At 44.1% G+C, this 24,102-nt stretch overlaps 1 protein-coding gene across 1 annotated transcript in view; it reads left to right on the top strand.

Annotated features, from left to right (window-relative positions):
• akap6 (A kinase (PRKA) anchor protein 6) overlaps positions 1-24,102 on the top strand; it is a 126,208-nt gene that overhangs the window by 11,620 nt on the left and 90,486 nt on the right. The window contains exons 5-12 of the mRNA XM_041059934.1: positions 113-760; positions 926-1,282; positions 1,585-1,725; positions 1,839-1,976; positions 2,070-2,330; positions 11,656-11,778; positions 20,673-20,769; positions 22,205-22,407. Coding sequence (XP_040915868.1) covers positions 113-760; positions 926-1,282; positions 1,585-1,725; positions 1,839-1,976; positions 2,070-2,330; positions 11,656-11,778; positions 20,673-20,769; positions 22,205-22,407 — 1,968 coding nt within the window. The remainder of the gene's footprint in view (positions 1-112; positions 761-925; positions 1,283-1,584; positions 1,726-1,838; positions 1,977-2,069; positions 2,331-11,655; positions 11,779-20,672; positions 20,770-22,204; positions 22,408-24,102) is intronic.

The following is a 24,102-nucleotide window of genomic DNA, read 5'->3' as shown; positions in this document are numbered from 1 at the left end:
TCATATTTCTTTAAGAAAATAGCTTCCTTCTTCTTCTTCTGCCTTTTTTTGGGCTGATAACTAATTAAAATTAATTCATGTCACGAGAAACTCTTGAATTCTTCCTCTCCAGACTCGTCTGGACGCTCTGACAGAGGTGGACGACTGCGGTCAGCTGACCATTCGCTGCAGTCAGGACTACTTCTCTTTGGACTGTGGTATCACCGCCTTCGAGTTGAGTGACTACAGCCCAGGTGACGAGCCCGAGGCCCGGGCAACGGAGCCAGACGTCCAGGACCCTTCAGAGGAACAAGAGCTAGATCGAGCCCAAGGTCCAAACCCACAACTGGTGTCAGCAGAGAGTGAGGGACCCTGCCTCCAAAACCACGAACTCCATAACAGTTTACCTGAACTCACCACGCCCGGTGACTTAACAAACCACAGCCATTCTCCGCCAGTGTTGCTCAGAATGCAATGTGGCGTGCCCAACCACAGTGAAAGTGCAAAGCGCCCCCTGCAGGGAGTGAGCCACAGCACTGAGGTGTCGCCCACGCAGCCATCCCTCCCTAAGAGAGCCGCCCTGTTCTCAGACGGAGGAGCCAGGGTGGAGGACTCAAGGAGAGGTCTGGGCAAGGTTAACCCGCTCTCTGGGCTTCAGTTCCAGGCCGAGCTGAGTCGAAGCACCCCCTCTCTCATGGATCCTCCGGATCGCTCCAAGTTCTGGTTAGAGCTGGACTCGGTTTACCCGGAAACTGTTTCACAGTCCTATGAGAGCCTGCAGGTTTGTCCTCTTTTTGTACTTGTCTTTTATTTTTGTTCACCTTGATGAGACCTTAAAGATATTCCAAATAATTTGAAGCCCCTGATATTTGTAGTAAACCTGTAGTAAAGGCATAATCTGTGCCCTGCTGTTGCCCTTATCCCGTATTCCCTCTCACTAAAAAAGGTCACGAACGGGCGGAATCTGCAGAGAAACCATGTGAGCTCCAGACACGGTGGAAGCTCAGAGGGGTGCGTACAAAGACCGCTGACCGACCAGAGGAGCTCATCGGCAGCCAGACCAACCGCCAACGCCCTCCTGCCTCTCCAGGGCTCGATGTGTCAGGATGAGATATCAAAACAAATGGAGAGGACGCAGAAGGAGACACATGCACACAGTGAGGGGGATTCTGACTCCTCCTTGCCCTCACCCATGAGGGAACAGCTCCTCTCCTCAGACCTGGAGGCATCTGGAGAAGAGTCAGACCCCCGACCACCTCCCAGCAAGACGGCGGTCTGGATTGTGAAGCGCCAGGGACAGAAGGTGAAGGATTATTCGTTTTGCTGAGGAGAGTTTGGAGAGTTGAGGTTATTTTTAAAGTGTGTTTCTGTGAATGAGAGGGAGACCCACAGAGTTTGTAGATGGAGAGGGACACATTTCTTTTGCTGAAATGATAAAATTCATCACAGTTACAGGATCAAATCTCCCAGAAACGTGCATCAAATATAACCCTAAAATTCAAAGAATGTAATGCATTTCAATTAAAAAAATAAACTATGTACTATGTGTCAGGTGGAAAACGTGTAAATCATAAAAAACATAAATCCTCCGTTCCCCTCCAGCAGGGGGCCCAGCTCTCATCAAAGGCCAGTCCAGACCGGGAGCACTGGTATGGGTCAGAAGAGTTCCTGGCTCTCCCTGCTCAGCTCCGCAAGACTGAGATGCTCGCTATGAAGCTGGAAAGCCTGGCTCAGTCCATCCCGCTGGTTAGTCCATGGTTTAGATTAACTTTCTTATTTGTACACCTGAGAAAACTATGAAAAGAAAACTAAGATCTTTTTTTTTCTCACTATGTTTTTGTTGAAACTTCCTCCTGCAGGGACCTGGTGACTCCACCCAGGAGGCTCTGCAGGATGTAGATGACTGGGATTTGACAGAGCTCAACCCAGACTGGGACGTGGCAGACAATGTGAGCAGTGTAGGGGAGAGTGGGGACGACATTCCTCTGCCGCCGCTGGTTCGTAACAACATATTTTATCTTATCTTATGGTTTTTGTCTCCATAAAAACTGACGAACACCCCTGACGTTCTCTTGCCCTCCTTCCCTCAGCTCCCTTACAGACGAAACCTGGTCAGCCGCTTTAGCCCCACTTCCTCCAGTGACATAGCACCTTCAGTGGGTGAAAGCATCGAGTCCGGCCCCTTAAGCGACCTGCAGTCTGAAGAGGACGAAGGACGGAGGTCTGCGGACTGCCACCTGCAGCTGACAGCACCTCTGGTGGACAGACGTGGAGGAGGGTCCCTAGTGCAACAGCTGCTGGAGGACATTCAGAGTCAGGACAAAGACCCGGATATCTGGAAGAAGATAGAGGTATGGACAGTGTCCGTGTCTGTGTGCTTTCTTGCTTTGATGTGTCCATGTCTCTGTGAATTACCTGTGTTTTTGACGTATTTCTTCCCCCAAAGAAACTAATTAGTGCTTGTTCTTCTTTTTTATGTTTTCAGTTTCATTCTTTTTCACTTCACATCTTTATTGAGTCTGACATCACGTTCATGTGTAATGTTTTCAGCTCTAACCGATCAACAGCGACTGATATATCTGAGTCCAGCATTTGCTGCATCTCTCTCTCTCTCTCTCTCTCTCTCTCTCTCTCTCTCTCTCTCTCTCTCTCTCTCTCTCTTTTTCTTTTCCTGTCATCTTTCAACTACTGTCTGTAAAAAGCTTCTGTGTGGTTCAAACTAAATCTTACGAACATGACCAGCTGCTTATTGCTCATGTTTCCTCAAGAGCACTGAACCTCCCATACAGCCGCTCGTCACATCACTTGAAAGCTCTCAGTGGACGCCTGTTCTAGCTGCTTTAGCTGTGATTAACATGTTTCTGCAGAAAAACCGTGAGAGAAATTCCTGCACTTTAATTCTGACAAACCGAAATCACCACAACGCCGGTGCTTTTCTTCCGTCACCGCAGCTGTTTTGATGGATTGGAGGTCCAGTATCGGATCGTCCCGTGGCCCCTCTAATTCATCACCTCACTTCTAAAGGTCACGTTTGATTGGCAGGCAGATTATTGATGAGGCTGCCCGGTGAACTAATCAGTCATATCTGTCATATCGAATATGGTGAAATGTCAATAGCTCTGGGGATTCGCTCTCCTCACTGCTGCTCGTTTAATTAGCGCTGTAAAGAAGCTCTGCTTCCTCTAATATTTTTTATTGTTTTCTTCGGTTCAGATTATTTCACTCTCTCCTTTATCGCATTAATATTCCGTTCCTGAATACCTTTTACTTCCCCAGAAACGTTTTACTTTGCTGCTGTAACGTCCCGGTTTCCCCTTGGGGATCAATGAAGTTCAGCCTGGCCGTCTTATCTGGCGTTAGCCGGGTCAGGAGCCCACAGACGGAATTAGACCACAGAAATACGATTATCACTGTGGATGGTCGGGATATTTTAGGATCAATCTGTGAATTAAAGGCTCGGCCGTATGACGAGACGTCCTTGGAACCGGAGATCAGTGACCCGGAAGTTCGCAGGTCAATCCCCACATCAATCTGTGTCCTCCACATTCCCAGATTCAAATTGGATCCCCTGCATTAATATTCTGAATTAATGATGATTTGACTGATGAAATGTCAGAACTGTCCCCTGCTCTGTCTCCGTCGCTCTGTTCTTTCGTGCAGTTGTGTTTCGAAACGTCTGTCAAACAGCAGTCCATGCAGGGAGTCTCAGATAACCATGTCTTTAATGTCTTCAACCTTCCTTTTATTTTTTTTTAAAGTTGTATAAGTATGTTTAAGCAAGTTTGTAGAATCATAATATCATCTACAGGATTTTGTTCTAATTAGTTAAAACTGGTTCATCGTCACAAACGCACTCAAACACACTTTAAATGCTTTCACATTTAAAGATCTTACAGGTGCTGAAAATGGTCATGTGATCTGATTATTATTTAATTTATACTTATTCTCATCTTCTTGGATTCTCAGAGATTTGGATTATTTTTCTCCAGATATTTCAAGAAAAGCTGCACAGGTGTATGAATGCAGTATGGACTTTCCTTTCAGGTCCCCAGGGACACAAAATTATTATCACAGTCAAATAATAGTCCTTTACGTCCTCCTTGTCTGTAACAGCAAACATCACCTCTGGCAGTAAGAGCAGTGTGAGGCATCGGCAGCAGCAGGAACAGCTCTTGATTTCCCTCGTAAAACCAGTGTCTCTGTTTGGGGCTGCGAGAAATTTTGCACCTACCCTCATGGACTGACCTGAACGTCTCAGCCCCAATAAATATCTATATTCCCCGGCACGTTCAGGGCCCTGTGCAGATTCCCCTGAATCATTCACGCCCCCTCTGGCACTCTGTGTTTCAGCTCCGAGTTCATGTGGGCTGTGGGAGGAAAAAAAAAAAAAAAACCTGTTCATGTTGGCCTCATTAAATACATTTATAAAGAACTGAGTTTGGAGTTAATTTATAAGATCATTTAAAAAAAAGCATTCAGACTGGTCAGGGCTGAGGGGAAGCTGAACTTAGCAAAGTACAGAGATATCCTTAATGAAAACCTGGTCCAGAGCAGGAAGGTTCAACAGGAAAATGACCCTGGGCTCACAGCCAGGACAACAGAGGCGTGTCTTAGGGAGAACTTCGAGGCTGTTATCACAGCCAAAGGAGCCTCAGCGAAGTTCTTAGTAAAAGTCTAAATCCTTACATCAATATGATATTTCAGTTTTTCCTTTTTAATAAATTCTTAAATTCTGTTTTCACTTGGTCATTATGGGGTTTTGAGTGTAGGGGAAAAATTTTAGCATAAAGCTGCAACGTAACATGTGAGAAGTGAAGTTTGAAGGTTTTCTGAATGCTCTGTAAAGATACAGCTTACAGCTCTGAGGGTGAAGGCAGACCGATTGTAATTTGCTGTCTTGTAAAATATTTCACTCCAGAGCATCAGGGAAATAAACACATTCATAAATGAGCATTAACATAGTGCATATTAAAAATAACACATAGAAACTATCAAGAAATATTCTCTGATGTCTTTTCACATGACACCTTGTGTTAACTGCACACACACACTCACGCACGCTAACACGCTCACACTCATCGTTCCTCTCTGCTCCTGGGTAATTAGCTGATTAGCTGCTTAATTAGCAGCATGTAATCATGGCGATGGATGAGCTGCCTAATTGAGGAAGTGAAGAGAGGAGAAGAAGAGTCTCAGTGTGGAGGATGACATTCTGTCTCTCCACAGAGTCTCTGCTGAATACACCCGAGCAGAATAAAACAGAAAGAAAAATCATCCGTCCAGGGAAGAGAAGCTGTGGAAGGATCACTGCTGCAGCAGAAATGAATCAAATCCAGGAGCAGAACAGAATATGATCTGTCCAGGAACTCCAGTCTCCTCGGGGGGAGAGGGATTTGGTTGTGTTTGTTGTTGGAGTTGAGTAGATTTGATTAGAGTGGAGCAGAGCTGAGTAGAAAGTAATAGAATCTCATGTCTGAGCTCGTCTCTGTATGGCAGAGGAAGTCAGTCAGTAGAAGATGAACATTTGCAGGTTCATTTTCAAACCAGTGTTTTCCACCGAGACCAGAAGAGAAGCAGAACCTGAAGTAGATTCAGCTGCTAAACTGAATCCTTAGCTAAGTGAAAATCTTCTGGCATAATCATTTCATGATGGAGCTGCGATGTTAAAACGTAAATTAAGACCCAGTGAGTAATATTCATTGCTCTTTTTTTCCAGAGAAAATAATTCTGTTCTCTCAACAAAAACAAGTCAGTGGAAAATCCATAACCTTTGTCTGAAGTATAAGGCAGCTTCATGTTTGCTCTGATCTGGATGGTCTAATTCAGATTTTGAATTCAGAGCACTGTGAAACGTGGCGTTTAAAGGGTTTGTTCACACAAATTACAGGAGAAACACAACAAACAAAAACAACCCTCTCGGTTTCTGTCTCTGCCTCAGTACAATGAAGTTAAACGGGCTTAATTTTGTGGAGCTAACGGCTCTGAAAATGTACATTTAGAACAGTGTCGTATTTAGGTCTATGTATGGATCATACACAGAGCTCAGTTTAGGGAGTTTTCCGTGGAACTGCCTCTGTTCATTTGAACCCCTTCCTGCAGTGCCCCTCGGTGTGTGAACACCGATTCTCTGGTGTCCGGAAAATGATTCCGTGCCTGTTTTTCTGCTGCAGTTCTCTGCAGTGTTCTGCGGCTCATCCAGAATAACAGCTACACCGTTTCTAGAAAGACATGGACGAATTTCTTCAATCGATGTGAATAACATGAAGTTAACTTCTCCCTGCAGCTGTTCTCACAGCGTCTGAGTCCACTCCACCTCGACAGGACACAACACATTGGTTTGGACAAAATACACCCCCTCTGAAACATTCACAAACTTTGCTTGTTTTAAAAGATAATCAGCAACATTTGTTTTGATTAAAGTATTTCATGTTTTGACCTCCCTCCCCCCGTTAGACCTTTACTTTCTCGTCCTGTTTCTTATTTCTTCAGGCTGCCTTTGGTGTTGGACATGAATATTTTATCTAAGACTTTTTTCCCCCTTTCACCGTCTAGACTCCGTTGTGTTGACCTTGACCTCCTCATCATTTGTAACGTTGGAACCGATCCTCACATAATTTGTGTCCGCATCACGTAAATCTGTGGCTTGTTTCGTGAAAGTTTGTGAGGCCAACACAGGAAGCATGTGCATGCACAGAAATCTGAAGTTCCTAATTGCGCTGTACGACCTGCGGTGCCTGAAGTGCATTGAAATTCCCTGAAAAGAAAAGAAAACTAAAGAAAAGCAGGCAGAGAAACAGTCCATCAGTTAGATAAGTGTCCTACACGTCATGTGATCACATTGTATGTGCTGTCTGGGCTGGCGTCGGCGTCCTCAGTGTGAGGTGTCTGTGTGTTTGGCGGCTCTGCGGCACGCCGGCCTATCTGCGAGCAGTGGGAGACAGACAGACAACAGACTCACATCAACACTCGTCTGATTGGCCCGGCGGGAGGGCAGGGACGCCCACCGACAGCAGAGAGGATAGGAAAATAAGAGAGAGATGGAGGGGGAGGAGGAGAGGGGAGTTATTTTTTTCTTTTGTGTTTCTATAGATAAACAGGTTAAGGAGGAGGTATAGCAGAGAGACAGCATGTTAAGATAGAGATGCAGAAAGTAAATTTGTTTGCAGTAGTACAGCGGAGGCTGATCGACATTCAAACACCTTTTAAGCAGTGCTCATGAGGGAAGATAAATATATTTATGTATTTAAACTGTTGGTAACTGATCTATACAGTGACCTTTTCCATACATGTCACATGTATGGAGCATACGTTTGTACGACCAAGTTTCAAAATCATTCAAAACACACAAAGTGAAATTCATAGTAGACAAATATATGATGTGGTTGTTCAGGGACTCAGCTGTCTCGTCAGTCCTCTCTCGTCCACATTCTACACAGAAATCAGAGGCACAGGTTCCATGTTTTCCATTAAAAATAATTTTAATGAATTTCTAATCAAACTTTCCTCCCCTTGAGTTCTTTCATTTCAGCCCAGCAGTGCACAGTGTTTGGTGTGACATGTTCACGTAGTCAAACTAATAACTTAGCCTGCTGTGGAAATTAGCCGCCTCACCTCAAACCCCAAAACTGTCGGTGGAGCCCTGCGCGGAGAATTCATCATTTTTAAATTTTGTTCTGGTCTTTACCTTCACCAGGTGCTGAAATGTTTTCGAGCTGCTTCACTCAGTCATTCAGAGGTTGTTAGCATTCCCCACTAAAACCAACAGGTTCTGTTAGCCTCAAGCAAATCCATTAGCTCACTGCTAACAGCTAGCATGATAATAATACTAGCATGTAAGGTGCTCTCCTTGTTAAAGTGAAGAAGAATGTGTCTGGTGCAGACAGATTACAGCAAACGTCTGTGGCTCGTCTGGACGTAGTCTGACGTCTGTCTTTACTTTAAGGGGAAATCAACCAAAAAATAAGAGTAAATAAAAGTTGCATATTTATAGATTAGTGTTAATAACAAACCGTTACTTGTCTTATTGTTAATTAGTTGAGCTTCGCTTTTAGAATTTACGCTAACGAGATAATTAAATTGTGAGATAAACATTTGTGTGACCAGAGCTGCTCTCACTTTCTGTGAAATCGGTATATTGGGTTTGTCTCATGCTCCTTGTGCATAGAAATCAGATCTATTGCCTGTAACATATTAATCATCGAAGCCAAACATCATCTGTTGGGAGCTTGAGTCCAAATCTATCAGCGTCGTCCTTCAGAAAGCCCCGTCAGCTGAACGGTAATTATCCAGTGGTGAAGAGCTGAACCACAGGAGGAAGAGATGAAGCAGATATCAGAGCGGTTATCCAGGCGGCAGAGGATCAGATCAGGCGTTTCAGCTCCCAGCAGGCCTTTCTGCCCCTCAGGAGCCTCACTGGTTTAGAGACATCAAAGCAGCTGTAAGCAGCCCAGTGCATGCTGGTCGATATCCAAACCAACGCCGCTCCCTCTGCCGCCGTTGAAGCCTGAATTCTCTTCCTCCTCCGTCCTTCTCGCTCCCCTTTTCCTCTCTTATTCACCACGTTTCTCCTCCTCTTTTTCTCATCTGTGCTTCTCATTGCATGTTCTCATACTCATTTTCTGTCAGGAATTCGTTCCTCTCCTTTACTCCTTCATCCCTTATGTGTTCATCTTTCCTCTCCTCTCCTCTCCTCCCCTCTCCTCTAGTCCTGTTTCCTCTCTTCTTCCCCTCCCTTTCCTTTCCTCACCTCTCATCTTCCTCCTCCTTCCTCCTCCTCTCCTCTCATCAATACTTTTGATTTCCATCTCTCCTCCATAACGAGCGGCGGAAAGATGGACGGAATCATATTGATGTTTTTTTATTTTCTTAAGGGTCACGGTTGTAATTAACATACCGCCGCTCAATCGGTCAAGGTTTGTATCACACACTCGCGCACAAACACACAGACACCAATGAAGCATATAAGGTATACACAGCACACACATTTTATCATCACAGCCGAGCAGAAACACATATACCCATATGAAGACACACACACTTACACACAGGCACAGATTCGATACAGTGATTTGTAGGCAAGGTGTAAGCGTGGATGCACACACGTGGCAGCTCAAGTAATTTCCATCAGATTTACCTTCTCGCCGCGGCCTCCTTCATTTTGCCATTAGTTTTCCAGATCGCTCTCAGTGAAAGATATGAAAACAACACTGGATGTATAAAATATTAGAATTGTCTTCTCGATGATCTGCAGTCACAGTTACACTTGTTATTCAGACGGAATGTTTGAGGTCTGACTGGAAAGAATGAATTTCAGAGCTGGCGTAGCCGTATGTCTTCAGTTTTATGTAAATGACTCTGCCGTTCTCGCTCCCCCTCTGTCTCTTTGTGCCTCTCGTATGTTCTCTGTAGCTGGATTGTGTCCAGACTGCATAAAATTCAGGTTGCAGCTCCACGCTGACCTTTGTGTGGCTGTGTTCGTACTGCTTTTCTCTGTGGAGGTGTCTCTGCCTGCAGCGGTCCACCTGAAACTGCAAGCTGCTGGAATATACATTAGATTCAGCTTGAACAGTCTGCACAACTGCTAACGACATGATGTTCCCAAACATCAGTGTCTCTGCCTAAATACTTTGGTGTGATGTTATTATCACTCTGACAGTTACAGTTTTTGTTGGCTGAGAGAAATGAGAGACTCAGCGGTTTAAACACAAAATAAAGATGCACTGAATATATTGGACGGCTGGAAGTTTTAGGAACATGTTTTATCTTTGACTGAGCTTTTTTCACTGGACCTTTCATTTTTCGGAAACCTGACCTGAAACACGTGATGTTGCCGCAGGTGTTGGTCACATGTTAAATTTATCCTGAGTGAGAGACGCTGGTTTTTCCTGCAGTTAGTTTCTTATCTCTAGAATTTGACAGGCTACAGACACAAAACTGTTTAACTCCAGAAACTCTAAATCTTTATTTTCTCTTTTGTCTCTAAAATTCATTTAAACATTTCATAGCGGTTTCTTGTCTTTATCTGATCTTCGATTCGAGCGTTAAGCTCTCACCTCCAGCTCCTTTCAAACAAAGAAGGTCTAAACTCTTTTGTCTTTCTTCGTCTTCTTCTTCACCTCCATCTCTTCTTCATGACGGAGGGTTTAAACTCCTCCTTTAAGCTGTCTCCTTTGCTTCTCTTCAGGAGTGAAGTGGATTTAACAGGAGAAATCAATACTGGATCAGATGCCGTTTCACATGGATTCTACCAGCCTTCTGCTGGTTCGTCCAACATTTTTACATCAAACAGAAAAAGAAATCAGAAGCAGAATCTCCTTTGTTGATCTCACATAATTAAACATAATTCATTTTTTTTCTGGCTCTTAAATCAGATTAGTCAGTTTCAGTTTTTCACTTCTGGCCTCAGTTGCTTCATAAGTCCTCCTCTGAGCCAGTAGATGGCAGTAGCTCTCCACCGAGCAACGAGCGGTCTTCTTCTCTCCCTCTGTTGTTCTTCCTCCCTTCTCTTCTTCTCTGTTCATCGGTCTGTGTGCTCTCATGAAGGGCAACCTGCCAGAGACACACACACATGTTCAGCTCTGCAGTGACAGTTATACTCCTCCGTCACTTTTTGGATCTCTATCGTTTTATTCTCTCTCTTTCTCTCCATTTCTTTCTGTCAGTGTTATTTTCTTTTTTGTTTGGTTTCATTTTCATATTCTCTCTTTCTTGTTTTCTATCTCTCTGCCTTGTGTTTTCCTTCTCTTTACCTTGCACCTGTATTTTAGTTTTTTTTCTTCTGTTTATTTTTGAATCTGTGATTTCTCAGATTCTCTTTTCCTCTTTTAATATATGTGTTTGTCTCTTTTTTTTATCCTTTGTCTCTGACTACCTCCTCCTCCACTTCCTCTATATTTTTATTCATTCATTTCTTTTCCTGGGTTTATCTGTTCCTGACATTTTGTGCAACTGTCTCCTGTTTCTTATTTTTTTATCTTGTCTTTTCTCTTCAGTCTCTCGCTCTCTCAGCCCATCTCTTTTTTCCACTTTTCACCATCTTTCTCTCCTTTATTTTAAATATCGTCCTGTATTTTCCTCTGTGTACCTCTGCCTCTGTGTCTCTTTCTTCCTCCTCTCTCTGTATTTATCCTAATGTGTGTTTACCTGTTACGTCCTCCGGGTCTCGTTTTTGTTCTCTTTCTGTCCTTGAATTAATTTATCTGGAATCAGCTCTGAAACACCATCCAGCCGCTCTCCCCCTCCTCCCCCTCTCCCCTCCCCTCCTCTCCTCTCCACTGTTTTATCCTTTTCATATTCTCTCATCCTCTTCTCCTTCCAATCTGTTGCCTTTTCTCTCTTTTAACCTGTTGCCTGCCATTACCTGTTGAATTTCTGTCTTTTTGATTTATTCTTTTCCTTTGACTATCTTTGTCTATCCTTTTATTTTTCTCTATTTTCTGTTCTTCTTCTCTTCCTTCTTCCCTCTATTTTGTACTCTTTCTCTCATCCCTCTGTATCCTCTGCAGTGTTTTGTGTGTATGTTGTTTTGATGTGAGTCCAGTCGGCTCTGGACAGCACTGCTTATACATGTTATTACTTTTTTTTTTTTAAATTACTGGATTTAATTCTCTCTCTCTCTCTCTCTCTCTCTCTCTCTCTGTCTCTCTCCCTCTCTCTCTCTGTCTCTCTCGTCCCCAGTGTTTCGTGCAGCAGTTGGACGGGTTCATCTCGTGGCTGCAGGAGGCGCTGGACAGCACGGAGAACTGGACGCAGCCCAGACAGGAGCTGGACAGCCTCAGGGTGTACCTGGACACGCACCTGGTGAGAGAGCACACACACACACACACAGTTTTTTTTACTGCTATACTCGTGAGGATCCTCATTGACACAACCCCTGACTCACACATACTCAGTGAAACACTGGAGACACAGCAGGATGCCATTCACTGTGGATTAGGTGTCAGAAAACAAGCTGGTGCTGCACACCCCGACTCAAAGACGCGCCCAGTGGAGCAGCCTGTGGAAACACGCTCTGACATGTGGGAGCAGCCACCTGGCGCTCATCTTGATTCCCTCAGAAGCACATGGAGTGAAAAAGCCGATCATAACTTTAACCAGCGACTCGGACCAGAATAAGAAAAAACCAAACATGGAAACACATCGCTCAAAAAATGAACCGCAGCACTATCTGCCAGTAAATTGGCAACACTAAGAGACAACTGTCCAATTGAGATAAGGATGTAAATTACGTGCACAACACTGAACACGCCAACAAGCTTCAGGTTTGTGACAGGAAAGAGAGAGCTTGCTTTTTTGAGAAGGTTTGTGCGAACAGGGGTGAATCTCCACAGGGGTGAATCTCCACAGCGAAGCTGAAGTCTTAACCTTCAACACCCTGAATCTCCGAGGAAGTGAGGACCAGCCGAATGTCCTCATCTTCCAAATGTCTTTCTTTCTTTCTAAAAATGTCCTGACTCTCAAGTCCTAAGACACCAGTCCTCACAGAGATACAAAAGCACGTACACACACCCTGTCAGTGCTCACATACAGATAAATGTAAACCTACATACAGTACAAACACATCTGTACGCAAATTACACACACGGTTGTATGAACATACATTTGCATACACACATTTAGATACATGCATATGAATGTGCCCATGTGACACACACACACACACACACACACCTGTGTGCCACCCACTGCTGCTGTCTGTCTGTTGACTCCCTGTTTTCAACATTTGCTCCATTGATGCCATTTGTGCAGATTCTTCACTAAAAGAAACTCTCACCTGTCTCTCACCTGCAGTCGACACGAGTTAACATGTATGTACAGCACAGTACAATAAAGACGCACGGCCACAAGGCAGGAACAGGGTGAATATGAACGACTTATTCCCCTCAGTTCACTTCTCAAGCACATTTAGTTCATTTTAACACGGAAGTTTTTAGAATCGCTGCTTACTGGTGTCCTTTACCACTCGATATGAACGAAGCATAAATGTGTTAATGTAAGAAGATTGAAAAGCTCTTTTAAGGAGACTGCGATGGCACTTTGTAACGTGTAATGTGATTAGATTACTGTCAGTCATCCCTTTTTTATATGCAAAATACTTTTATTAAATTCAAATCAGATGAAAGAAAAAAAACGTCTTCATGTCATCGGAGGGAAAAAAACGACACACAGCTCATGAGCTGCTGAACGTGAAACTAAATTTGTTCTCAGCTTCATTTCTTCTGTATTTCTTCTTGAATGCTCCCAGGTTTATTGTATTATCCCAGTTTTAACAGTTTTATGAATTAAGGACAAACAGTAATTTATGGAAAAGACACAAACACTGTTTCATTTCTTCCTCTAAACACTTGGGAATGTTTGAACTCAGCTTATGTTTTCTTTTTACGTTTTCTCTTTTTTCTTTTTATGAATGTGAACATTTTAATGAGAGCGCAGGTTAAATGAAAACAGCTCACCTCTCAGTTCACACCCTGCTCTTTAGCTAAGCTCTGAGTCCTGAGTCTGACCGTAGAATAAGATCTGGTGGAGGTCAGAGGTCGGGGTTTACCACGTCCTGTAAACACAGAGAAATGATGTTAGAGAGGGTTGAAGACGGTGAGCTGAGGGACGATCACACACTGGAATGAACACAAACTCACATTTCATCTTCACAGCTTTTATCTTGATTCCTCTTTTTGTTCCAGTTTGTTTTCATCTGCATCTCTTTGTCTTCTTCCTTCTGTTTTACCATCTCTGCTCTCCCTTTCTTTCTCTTCCCATTTTATCGGTTTATGTTCTGACCATCTGCCCTCCTCTTTGTCTCTCTTCTTTATCTCTCACTTTATTCCTCTGTCGTCATTTGTTTACTCGACCGAACAGAAAAAAACTCTCCACATGTTCTAAAACAACCAAGCACCTATAGATCAGTGAGTGCTGCATCACTGTATGTGGACACACACACACACACACACACACACACACACACACACACGAAGCAATTACTCACACTCTTTATGGCAAACATATGGGCTTCACACACACACACACACACACACACACACACACACACATACCACCACATACACAGAGAGCGGCACTCATCACAGTCATTCAAGAGTACAAGGAAACGAGACATGAACACACACACACACACACAAACTGATTGTATTTGCATATAAGCGAACAAATGCAAACATATATGCACAACAGCAGGCATGTGTTTTAGCTGCACACACACACACACACACACACACACACGGAGGTGCTATTAGCATACATTTGCATGTTCCTAGACAGATTTCCAAATCAACATCTCCACATCCGTCCCTGCAGAACAGCATCATGCTCACAGACCCGCGCACAGACCAAGTTCTCTTATCTGGATATTTATTTCTGCTGTGTGTGTGTGTGTGTGTTGGTTTGTTTACACGTGTCGACTTTGTTGTGGGTGCCAGCAGCGCTAACATTAGCGGCGGTTAGCTTCAATTAGAATTCCCGGCTCCTAATTGGCGCGTCTCGTTAAATAAAGCAGAAGAGGATGAAAAAGCATCGCTAATAGGACTTTGAACCGAAACACTGTTGATAGCGCGTTGGCTAACTGACTCTGTCTTTGTGCGTGTGTGTGTGTCTGTGTCGATAGTCACACTTGCACTTTGTAGTTATTGGTGTGTGTTTGGGTGTATAATTGTGTGTGTGTGTTTTATTGATGACTTCAGAGTGGCCAGGTTCTCTCTCTCTTCTCTTTGTCTGTTTGTTTCCCGCTCATTTCCTCTGTTTCCTCTGAGTTTTCGTTCTTTGTAGATTCCAAACCCGTCTCTGACAAAACGTGTTTACGTTTTTATCATCTGCTTTGTTGAAGACATTTTAGAGAAAAAGGAAGTGCTGACTAGAGTCTGATCACAGGCGAAGTTTTTCTGATTCAGGAAGTATAAAAGTAAAGTCGTAGGGAGAATGAAAGTACAGGAGCTGGACACTGGAGGCTCGCGTTCATGATCTGTGCTCCATGTGTCGTGAGGCCGAGGCTTCGAAAACATTCGGCTGAGGTTAGGAAAACTGAAACTGAGTTGGAAAAGTCAGCACATCCCATCTTGTGCTTCAAATCGCTGATCACATTTTCAATATTCATCCATGACCACAGTCTTTCCCTAATCTCAGCCAAAGCTTTAGTAACATAACCACAGAAATACCACAGCGTGAATAAAGCAGGTGTTCTGTCTCATAAAACCTCTGCCAAATGAATAAATGTAAAGATTATGTAAATGTAAACAAATCCCATGAAAAGTCCAACCCAGAAAATGTGCTTGCCTGTCTCTGAATGTTTCCTGACCCCATCTCCACCCGGTTAACATGCAACTGGATATTTTATCAGGATGAAGAAAAACATACGTTAAATCAGGTGTAAGCAAACATCAGATTAGCCAGAGTGGATCCGACAGGTACAGTCAGGCCAAAAAAATCAGCTCAGGGTGTTGAAAGCTCACCTGCTTCTTCGTCTGTGTGCGTGTGTGTGTGTGTGTGTGTGTGTGTGTGAGTGTGAGTGTGAGTGTGTGTGTGTGTGTGTGTGTGTGTGTGTGTGTGTGTGTGTGAGTGTGAGTGTGAGTGTGAGTGTGTGTGTGTGTGTGTGTGTGTGTGAGTGTGTGTGTGTGTGTGTGTGTGTGTGTGTGTCTGTGTGTGTCTGTGTGTGTCTGTGTGTGAGTGTGTGTGTTACCGGTGATGAAGGAACATGCCACCCAGTGTAACAGTGTGGTTCACTGATGTGTTTTTAATGGTTTTTTGGAAACGATGGAGCTCAGAGGAATGAGATGTATCAGGCTGTGGATACTTGTTAGTCGGATCAATACGTTGTTGGTTTTTCTTTCTTCGTGTGATTTGTTGACAGTGAGAATAATACAGAATATCTGCGGACTGATCCTTTAATCAGGCTTTGGCGACGCAAAGTGGTTTATATGAACAGCATTTTTAGGGGACACAGTCTTTGTTTCATTCTTTCTGTTATCTCTGTTTTATGCCTCTCTCTCTCTCTCTCTCTCTCTCTCTCTCTCTCTCTCTCTCTCTCTTCTCTCTCTCTCTCTCTCTCTCTCTCTCTTTCTCTCTCTCTCTCTCACTTTGTTTTTGGTTTTCTAATTCTCTCTCTCTCTCTCCCTCACAAACACACAAACACCCTCAATCTCACACACTCTCTTACTCTCTCTCTTTCTGTATATTGCTTTCTGTTCCACACACAAACACATAAACATGCAACACACACTCACACAGACACACACACAGCTCCAGGGCAGCAGTGGGCGGAGTGGAGCTGCTCTCCCAGTTGAATATTTGGTCCAGCTGGCGTGTGTGTGTGTGTGTGTGTGTGTGTGTGTGTGTGTGTGTGTGTGTGTGTGTGTGTGTGTGTGTGTGTGTGTGTGTGTGTGTGTGTGTGTGTGTGTGTGTGTGTGTGTGTGTGTGTGTGTGTGTGTGTGGTGTATATATATGTGTGTTTTAGGGCGCGTGGAGCGAATAAGCACAGGTCTTTCCGGAACCCCGGGGAGATCAGTGAGGCGAGAGGACGCTAACACACACACACACGCACACACACACACACACGCACACACACACACACACACACAGACTGCTCTTTGTAAGGCGCTGAGAGATGGCGGCCAATGAAAGGCCTATTGATTGGGTCTAATGGGTGATCCAGGCCTTTGAATCCCATTACCAGCAGCAACACACTACTGGTGGCAACATGAGGGGGAGAGAGGGGGAGAGAGAGGGGGAGATGAAGAGGTGTGAGAGGGAGGTAGAGAGGTCTATGACTACCATCACAATATACCAGCTTAATCTGAAAATGCAGATCATGTTGCACACGTACGTGCAGCCACTGGGGCTAACGTTAGGCTAACGGTTGCTCACCAGGTGTGTTTTGGTCTGTACTGGACTCAGATTGTGCACTGTTTGAGCAGAGGGAGGAGAGGAAGAATGAAAGGAAACGTGGGAGAGAAAACGAGGGAGGAAGAAGAGGAGGGGATGAGACAAAGAGGTAGGGATTGAGGAAAACACGAGGACAGAAGGACAAAAATAGAGTGGGATAAAAGGAAAAGGAGAGGTTGAGATGAAGATGGGAAGAGAGGGAGGCCAGGTGAGAGATGGGGAGAGAGTGTGAGGGGTGGAATGTGAGAAGGGAGGGAAAGAGGGGAAAGAAGAAGGAGAGAGAGAATTATATCATGCTATAGACCTGAAACACACACACACACCTCAGGGAATACCACTGTACCACCTTCGTTTCTCTCGGCTCTGTCTGAATGGGGACAATTTGATCATCATTATTACAAAGACTCTTTGATCAGATCATGTCTCATCAACCTGAGCCGGCCTGTTGTGTGTGTGTGTGTGTGTGTGTGTGTGTGTGTGTGTGTGGTGTGTCTGTGTGTGTGTCTGTGTCTGTGTGTGTGTGGTGTGTCTGTGCGCGCACACGCCTCCAATCACTTCAGCTCAGCTCACAATCTCAATGTCAAACCTCAGTGTCATCTCAGTATCAGTGCTCACACCTCTTAGCGCCTCGCTAATATCCCTGTGCTAAAATATTAGGTAGGCTTCTGCTATCCTACCCTGCGCTCCAGGCTAATATGCTAATGCTAACAGGTAATCTGATCACTCAGGCTTTCAAGCAGCTCATCGCTCAGCCCACTCTGTGTGTGTGTGTGTGTGTGTGTGTGTGTGTGTGTGTGTGTGTGTGTGTGTGTGTGTGTGTGTGTGTGTGTGTGTGTGTGTGTGTGTGTGAATCAAAGCCGGGCATTATAACCTTTTAGGGCAACGGCCACAGCAGCTGAGAAATCCTCAGATCCTCCTGCTGCCTTCACCATTTAGCGGTTTGACTTGTAGAACTGGATCGTTCTCAAACAAGAACAGCACTGATGGTTAGTTATCTGTGTGTTGCTGGTGTATAGATGTGACTCTGCCTCCTCGGGTATCAGTATTTCCACATCATCACATCCTAAATCGTGTCACATGACCTGGACCTGGCTCCTGCAGGAGAATAAAAGCCAGATATAAACTTGTGATTGTTGTTAGTCTGGATTAGTGAGAAGTTTCTGTTCTCACTCTTAAACTGTCACAACTCATAAACTCGACTAACTCGTCCCGTTTCATTACTGGGATTAAAGTTTAACACCTTGTCAGGCTTTTGACTTCCTGACTTTGACGAGACATTTTGGACTTTGAGTTGACAGGGACGATCTGAACGAACAGGAATCATCCTTTAAAGGAGACGGCCCATGAAATCTGTCACAGCTAATGTGTCTTTCAATGGAGACTGTGTCGTGGTTTTTGTTTTAGGTGCTTTTATGACAGTACAAGCCAGCACGTATACACACACACACACACACACTGTCTTTTTCCTGTCACAGTCACTGTCTCTGTTTTCTTCATACTTCCTCTCATTCTCTCTCTCTCTCTCTCACAGACACATAAATACATATACACTGCCTCTTATTACCGCCTGTTGTCTGACGTGCATAAAAGCAGAGCTGCTCTGCATGCCTTATCACCGTGTGATTGATGGCTGGCTGTTCTACTCTTATCGATTCTATGCTCTCCATATATTAAACGGGGGAAACGGAGCCGAATCGCTCGTGGAATAAGGCGCTGAAATACGATCGCTCTCCGATAGCCCGGCTAATCTGCACAACCTAATTCATTCCTAACATCAACCAGCCCTATCCCTGAGACGCAGACAGTCACGCTGTGTTTTCTGTAGCGCTGATAGATGTACTTTATGTTTATTAGCTGTGAGGTATTTCACCAGCTTATCTGGAAATTATGTGGGGCAGAGTGGCCGCCGAGTCTGTAAAATTACTCAATCAGCCGTGAGATTTGAAGTAATTTATGATGTTTGCAAGGCAGTAATGATTGCAGAATGCAGACAGTCATGTTTTATTTGGATAATGTTGATATATGAATGTGTTTTTGGGGGAGCGCTGTGAAGAGATATGGCTCGTGGTTTGGTTTTCAAAGTGATATTTTATTTTTTTTATCTGTGAAACGTAGTATGTAAGGGACAGTGTCGCTGCCATCTGCTCACATGCTTTAAAGCTTTGTGGTGTTTTTACAACAGAAGAAGAAGAACTGGACCAATGCAGATCAGTGAGCACCGACTGTACTCCGCCAGCGTCTGAAGCATTTTCACATAGTTCATTTTAAACCGTTGGCACCTGCCATTTGCTGAATCCTCTCTTATGATGTAATATAATCTGCCGCAGACACGGAAGTCGTTACGTCTTTTTCCACAAAACAAACAAGCGGAGGGAGGTGAGCGTGACACGCAACACAGATCTCATGGCCTGGAATTGAACTGTGGATGTTCAGGTTATGTGGTGTCCATTAGGCCACTGGACGCTGTTTCCTCATCTAATGAAACGACTTTAATTTCACTCATTAAATTATTAAATTAATTAGACTCATCAAATGATGATGAGAAGTTTTCCATCATTTTTCTTTATTTACATTTTAAAGAGGAATTGATGAAGTAACAGAAAAAATAATCATTAAATTAATAATGAAATTAATCATTTGTCGAAAAGTTTTGTCCCAAAATCTCAAAAAGCTCCTTCCTGCAGACCCTCAGTGTGTGTGTGTGTGTGTGTGTGTGTGTGTGTGTGTGTGTGTGTGTGTGTGTGTGTGTGTGTGTGTGTGTGTGTGTAAGGGATTAAAACTCCTCATCCCATCCGTCTCCATAGTGTGTATCCTGCTCCATAAATATTGGTGGTGTGGAGGTCTGACCTTGCCATTTGTTGACTGATGCTGTCGCCCGTCTATCCCTCACTGAAGATGGAGGACTGTCTGAGGCAGAGTACAGAGCTGAAGGGCTGAACAGTGGCTCCTGTGTGGAGGGATGTTCATTCATTTATTTAAGCTTGAATATAACATGAGCTTCAGGAGCTCAGTGGATCAGATGATACTACTTCTTCATGTTGACATGTTGGACTGAGGACAGTGCGACTCACCGTCACCTTTTCAGCTATGAAGTAGTATTAGGCGATGCGTCGGGGCTAGCTGGTTAGCATGCTAACATCAGTGGAAGTCTGCAACACAACACATGACATGAGGTGAAAACTCACATTATTCCACTTGAAATGTAAAACTCAGTTGTATTTTGGCATTTTAACAGGATTTTGGTGAAATATACAACACTCTCCATTGTTGCTTTGCATAGAGATAAAAAGGAGGCTTTTATTTTTGCTTAAATGGGTTTGAACTCCCCTCGAGATCAGGCTGATCAGACTACATCTCTACATCACTGACACACACACACACACACAAAATTCAAAAGCACATACTCACACAGTGTCAAGAGAGCAGAGTGTGTGTATGTGTGAATATGTGTGTGCAGCATTTCCCATTGCAGCACAGCAGGATGTCAGGAGTGGTTAAGTCTTGAGGCTTGAGCACCTTGAGGCTTACACACACACACTCACACACACTCACACAGATCAGATCAGAAAAGGCTGTAATGGTGTTCAGAGATCTGACTGGAGTATTTCCCAACACCGCCTCAGGCTGCTTCCATCCATCCATCTATCTATCTGCCCATTTATCATCCATTCATACATCCATCTATTTTTCATCCGTCTGTTCTTCGTTCAGATGTTTATTTTTTAAGTCCACCCCTTGTTTCCTGTTTGCTTTGCCACAATTATGTTTTTGTTCTTGACACTGAAGTGGACGATCTCTGTGTGTTTCAGAGTTTCAAGCTAAACGTGGACAGTCACAGCGCTCTGAAGGAGAGCATAATGGAGGAGGGAAGATCGCTGCTCACCGTCATCACCTCCCACCAATCAGGTACACACACACACACACACTCTCACATATTCATATGCATTCACATCTCACACACACACGAGTGGATACACACTGAAACACACAGGTGGCCATAACCGAGCCCCAACTCTGTTCCATTCATTATTAATATTAGGATTAACAGAGTGACCTTCAGAGAGGAGAACTCATATGAACGTAGCCCAAAGAGAGACAGAAAGAGATAAAGAGAGAGACTGAGATGGAGAGAGGGATAGAAAAGCAGAAAGAAAAGCCAGTGGGCAGAAGCTGGATAACAGGGAAAGAAACATTCAATATATTTTTTTTTTCCCCAAATCTTTGCAGCCAGAGAGATAAAGAGCAGTGTTTCCCATTAATTACCCAGACTGAGGCAGCCGCCACAATATGATTTGTCCCACCACAGTTTCATAATGAACCCAAAATATTTTTACACCCCTCACTGTCTCCAATACATTGATTTATTTGTGGTGGTCCGCCACAAACATCAGCATTGACTGCCACATATTGATTTTCTATTTAATTTACTTTTCAAATGGGTGAAATCTTATTTCATTGTAAGACTGAGGGCAGAGTGTTGATTCGCTCAGCCCCTCCTCACCGCCGGGGCAAAATCCCGCTGCATCGGTGGACTGACAGTTTTTGCCATCCCTGTGTGTCTGTGTCTTCACCGGCCCTCACTGTGTACCTGCTGTTAGGGGTGTGCATGAGAGCGTGTTGTGGCAACACTACAGAAAGACTCACACAGGCTAAGCTATTAAGTTTGCAGAGACATGAGAGAACTTTGTCTGGAACGGCTTTATGACTGAAATACACCAGTGACTCAACCGGTCCATAGAACAAAGTGTGAGTGTGAAATGTGTTATTACAAAGGTCTTAGAGTCTCTGAACTTGGTGAACCAAGCAGAAACCTGTGCTGGAGCAGAGGCTTGTGGCAGATCTCTTTTAAAATACTTCAGTGGCATTGATGACATTTACAAGTGAGATGTCGCTGCAGTAACGGGGCTTCGTTGGCTTCCCCCTGGATCGGTCTGTAGAAACATAGTTGACATCTGTATTTTACCTTTTGGGATTTAGCTGACAACCAACACCTGGTTACAACAAGTGACAAACAACTGCAGCAGTGGAACAGATTTCAGTTCTAACGTTTAAAGCCTGGAGTTAAACTGACAATAAAAACATTTAAAATATAGATATTAATCCCTGTTTGTGTGAAATTGTGGTAAAAAATAACTGAGGGCATATTGTTTGTGAAGCACGATGAAAAGAAGGAGACACACTTCGAAACCAGTTTGTAACTTTTCCTCTTTTTAAACACTCACGTAAAATTGGCTTGATAACTTGATTAATGCGAACATTCGTCTTTTTCTGTCTCAGTATCTCTCTTTCTCCTCTCTGTTTCTTCACCTTCTGTTTTATCCTGCTGGTTCTCGCCCTGCAGGTCTAAAGGATATCCTCCATATGGTTTCCAGCCAATGGGATCAGCTACAGCGGCAGATCCGGCGCCAACATGGCTGGATGCTCCGCGCCCTCCGCTGCATCCAGGCCCGCCTCCTTTACACCGGCCAATCGCACGAGCTCTTCACAGCCTCAGTGGACCTGTCAGCCTGTCGGCAGGCTCCGTGCCCCACAGACGGCCTCAAGGTAAAAAAAAAAAAAACTTGTGGTGGTTTTTATTTTCTGTTTAGCTTTGAATCTTTGTGTTATTCTGTTCATCTGTTTTTTGTTTGTCTTTTATTCTTTGGTTCATATCCCTCCATTTCCTCTCTGATGATCCCTGTTATCCCCCCTCTCTGTCTCTGTCACACACACAAGCTCAGAGTCAAATCAATCACACACGCTTACCCATGGTCCTTTGTATATTTCTTTGTATTGTTTGTATCAGCTGCCAGTTAACACCCTGATTGGTTTCTCATTTCTTATTGGCTGCTGGTTAATTGGCTGGACTTGGTTATTTAGCTGTAATCTCCTTTGTGTCTCTCTTGCTCTTCCTGTCATTCACATCTTGTTACTGCTTCTGTGTATGTGTCATCTGTCCGTCTGTCCATGACTTATCATTGGCCTTCTGTCTCTTTCCGTCCACAAACAGAGAAAAAGAAGCTGATTGATGAAACATTTCTTTCTTTGACTCCCCTCGTTCTCTACAGTAGTCCACTTTAGATGATGTGGAACACTGTGATTGGCTTACAGACATCCAGCCAAATAGGTTTGTGCATTTGGATGGAGTCAGATGACAGTGATGATAGATCTATACATCCCAGAACAGCTGTGTCCATTGGAACGGGTTAATTAATCCCTCTTTCATTGGATTTCCCCGCCTGTTTTTCTTTCCTCTGTCTCATTTCATCAGTTTCATTTTGTTTTCTTTTCCCCCCGCTCCTCTCCCTGGTTGCCCGTGCTCCCCTTCCTGTTCTCCCCTTCCTCTTCACTTGCTCACTGTTCTCTCCTCTTCCTGTCCTCCTCCTCCTCCTCCTCCTCCTCCACCCCCTTCAGCAGACCTGACTCTGGTTGTTTTCAGATTGTTTAGTTGCAATTAGAGCTGCAGCAGCCTGATCATTGTGATCAGTCAACAGTGACAGCCATTAGCCAGCTACTACCTTTGTGTGTGTGTGTGTGTGTGTGTGTGTGAGTGTGAGTGTGCGTGTGTGTGTGTGCGTGTGTGTGTGTGTGTGTGTGTGTGTGTGTGTGTGTGTGTGTGTGAGTGTGAGTGTGAGTGTGTGTGAGTGTATGTGTGTGTGTGTGTGTCCATTAGCAGCCTGGCCGCAGCACATTAACAGTCCATTCATTATCTGTGTGAATCTCCCTCTGCACTTAAAGCTTTGATCCGTAAAACCTCCGAACAACAAACTGAGGTGTGAACCTGCTGAATTATTTCTGTTTGTTGCTTCACAGCACACACACACACAGCACACACACACACACACACGGTGTCAACATCACATGTTTAACATACGTCTGCGATATGTTAAATTATTCCGTTCATGTCTTGTTGTGGGCAGCTGAGCGTCGAAGTATGAAACCTTCACGATGCTCCGTCCCAGTGTGTTCAGCAGCAGCCAGACGTGTTTCTACAGCTTTCTGGGCAACTTCAGTTAGGGTGTCAGATTTTTCAAAGCAAGTCCAAGTCAGTATGCAAGTCTTTTTAGAAAAGTGTTAAGTGTTAAGTTCAAGTTATTATTTAATATATTACAAGTATTTTAAGATAAGTCTAAGTCAAATCTAATTTCACTTGAGGCCCGTCCCAGTCCAGCAAGTCCCAGAGTTAAGCCTGAAGGTGTTAAACACAAACTGAAGTCAAGTCTCAAATCATTCAAGACCCCAATTCAGGATTCCAGGAGT

The sequence above is a fragment of the Toxotes jaculatrix genome, chromosome 17 (assembly GCF_017976425.1).
Source record: "Toxotes jaculatrix isolate fToxJac2 chromosome 17, fToxJac2.pri, whole genome shotgun sequence".
NCBI lineage: Eukaryota > Metazoa > Chordata > Actinopteri > Toxotidae > Toxotes > Toxotes jaculatrix.
The sequence above is the reverse complement of the archived record's forward strand: the minus strand, read 5'-3'. Positions and strand labels throughout refer to the sequence as shown.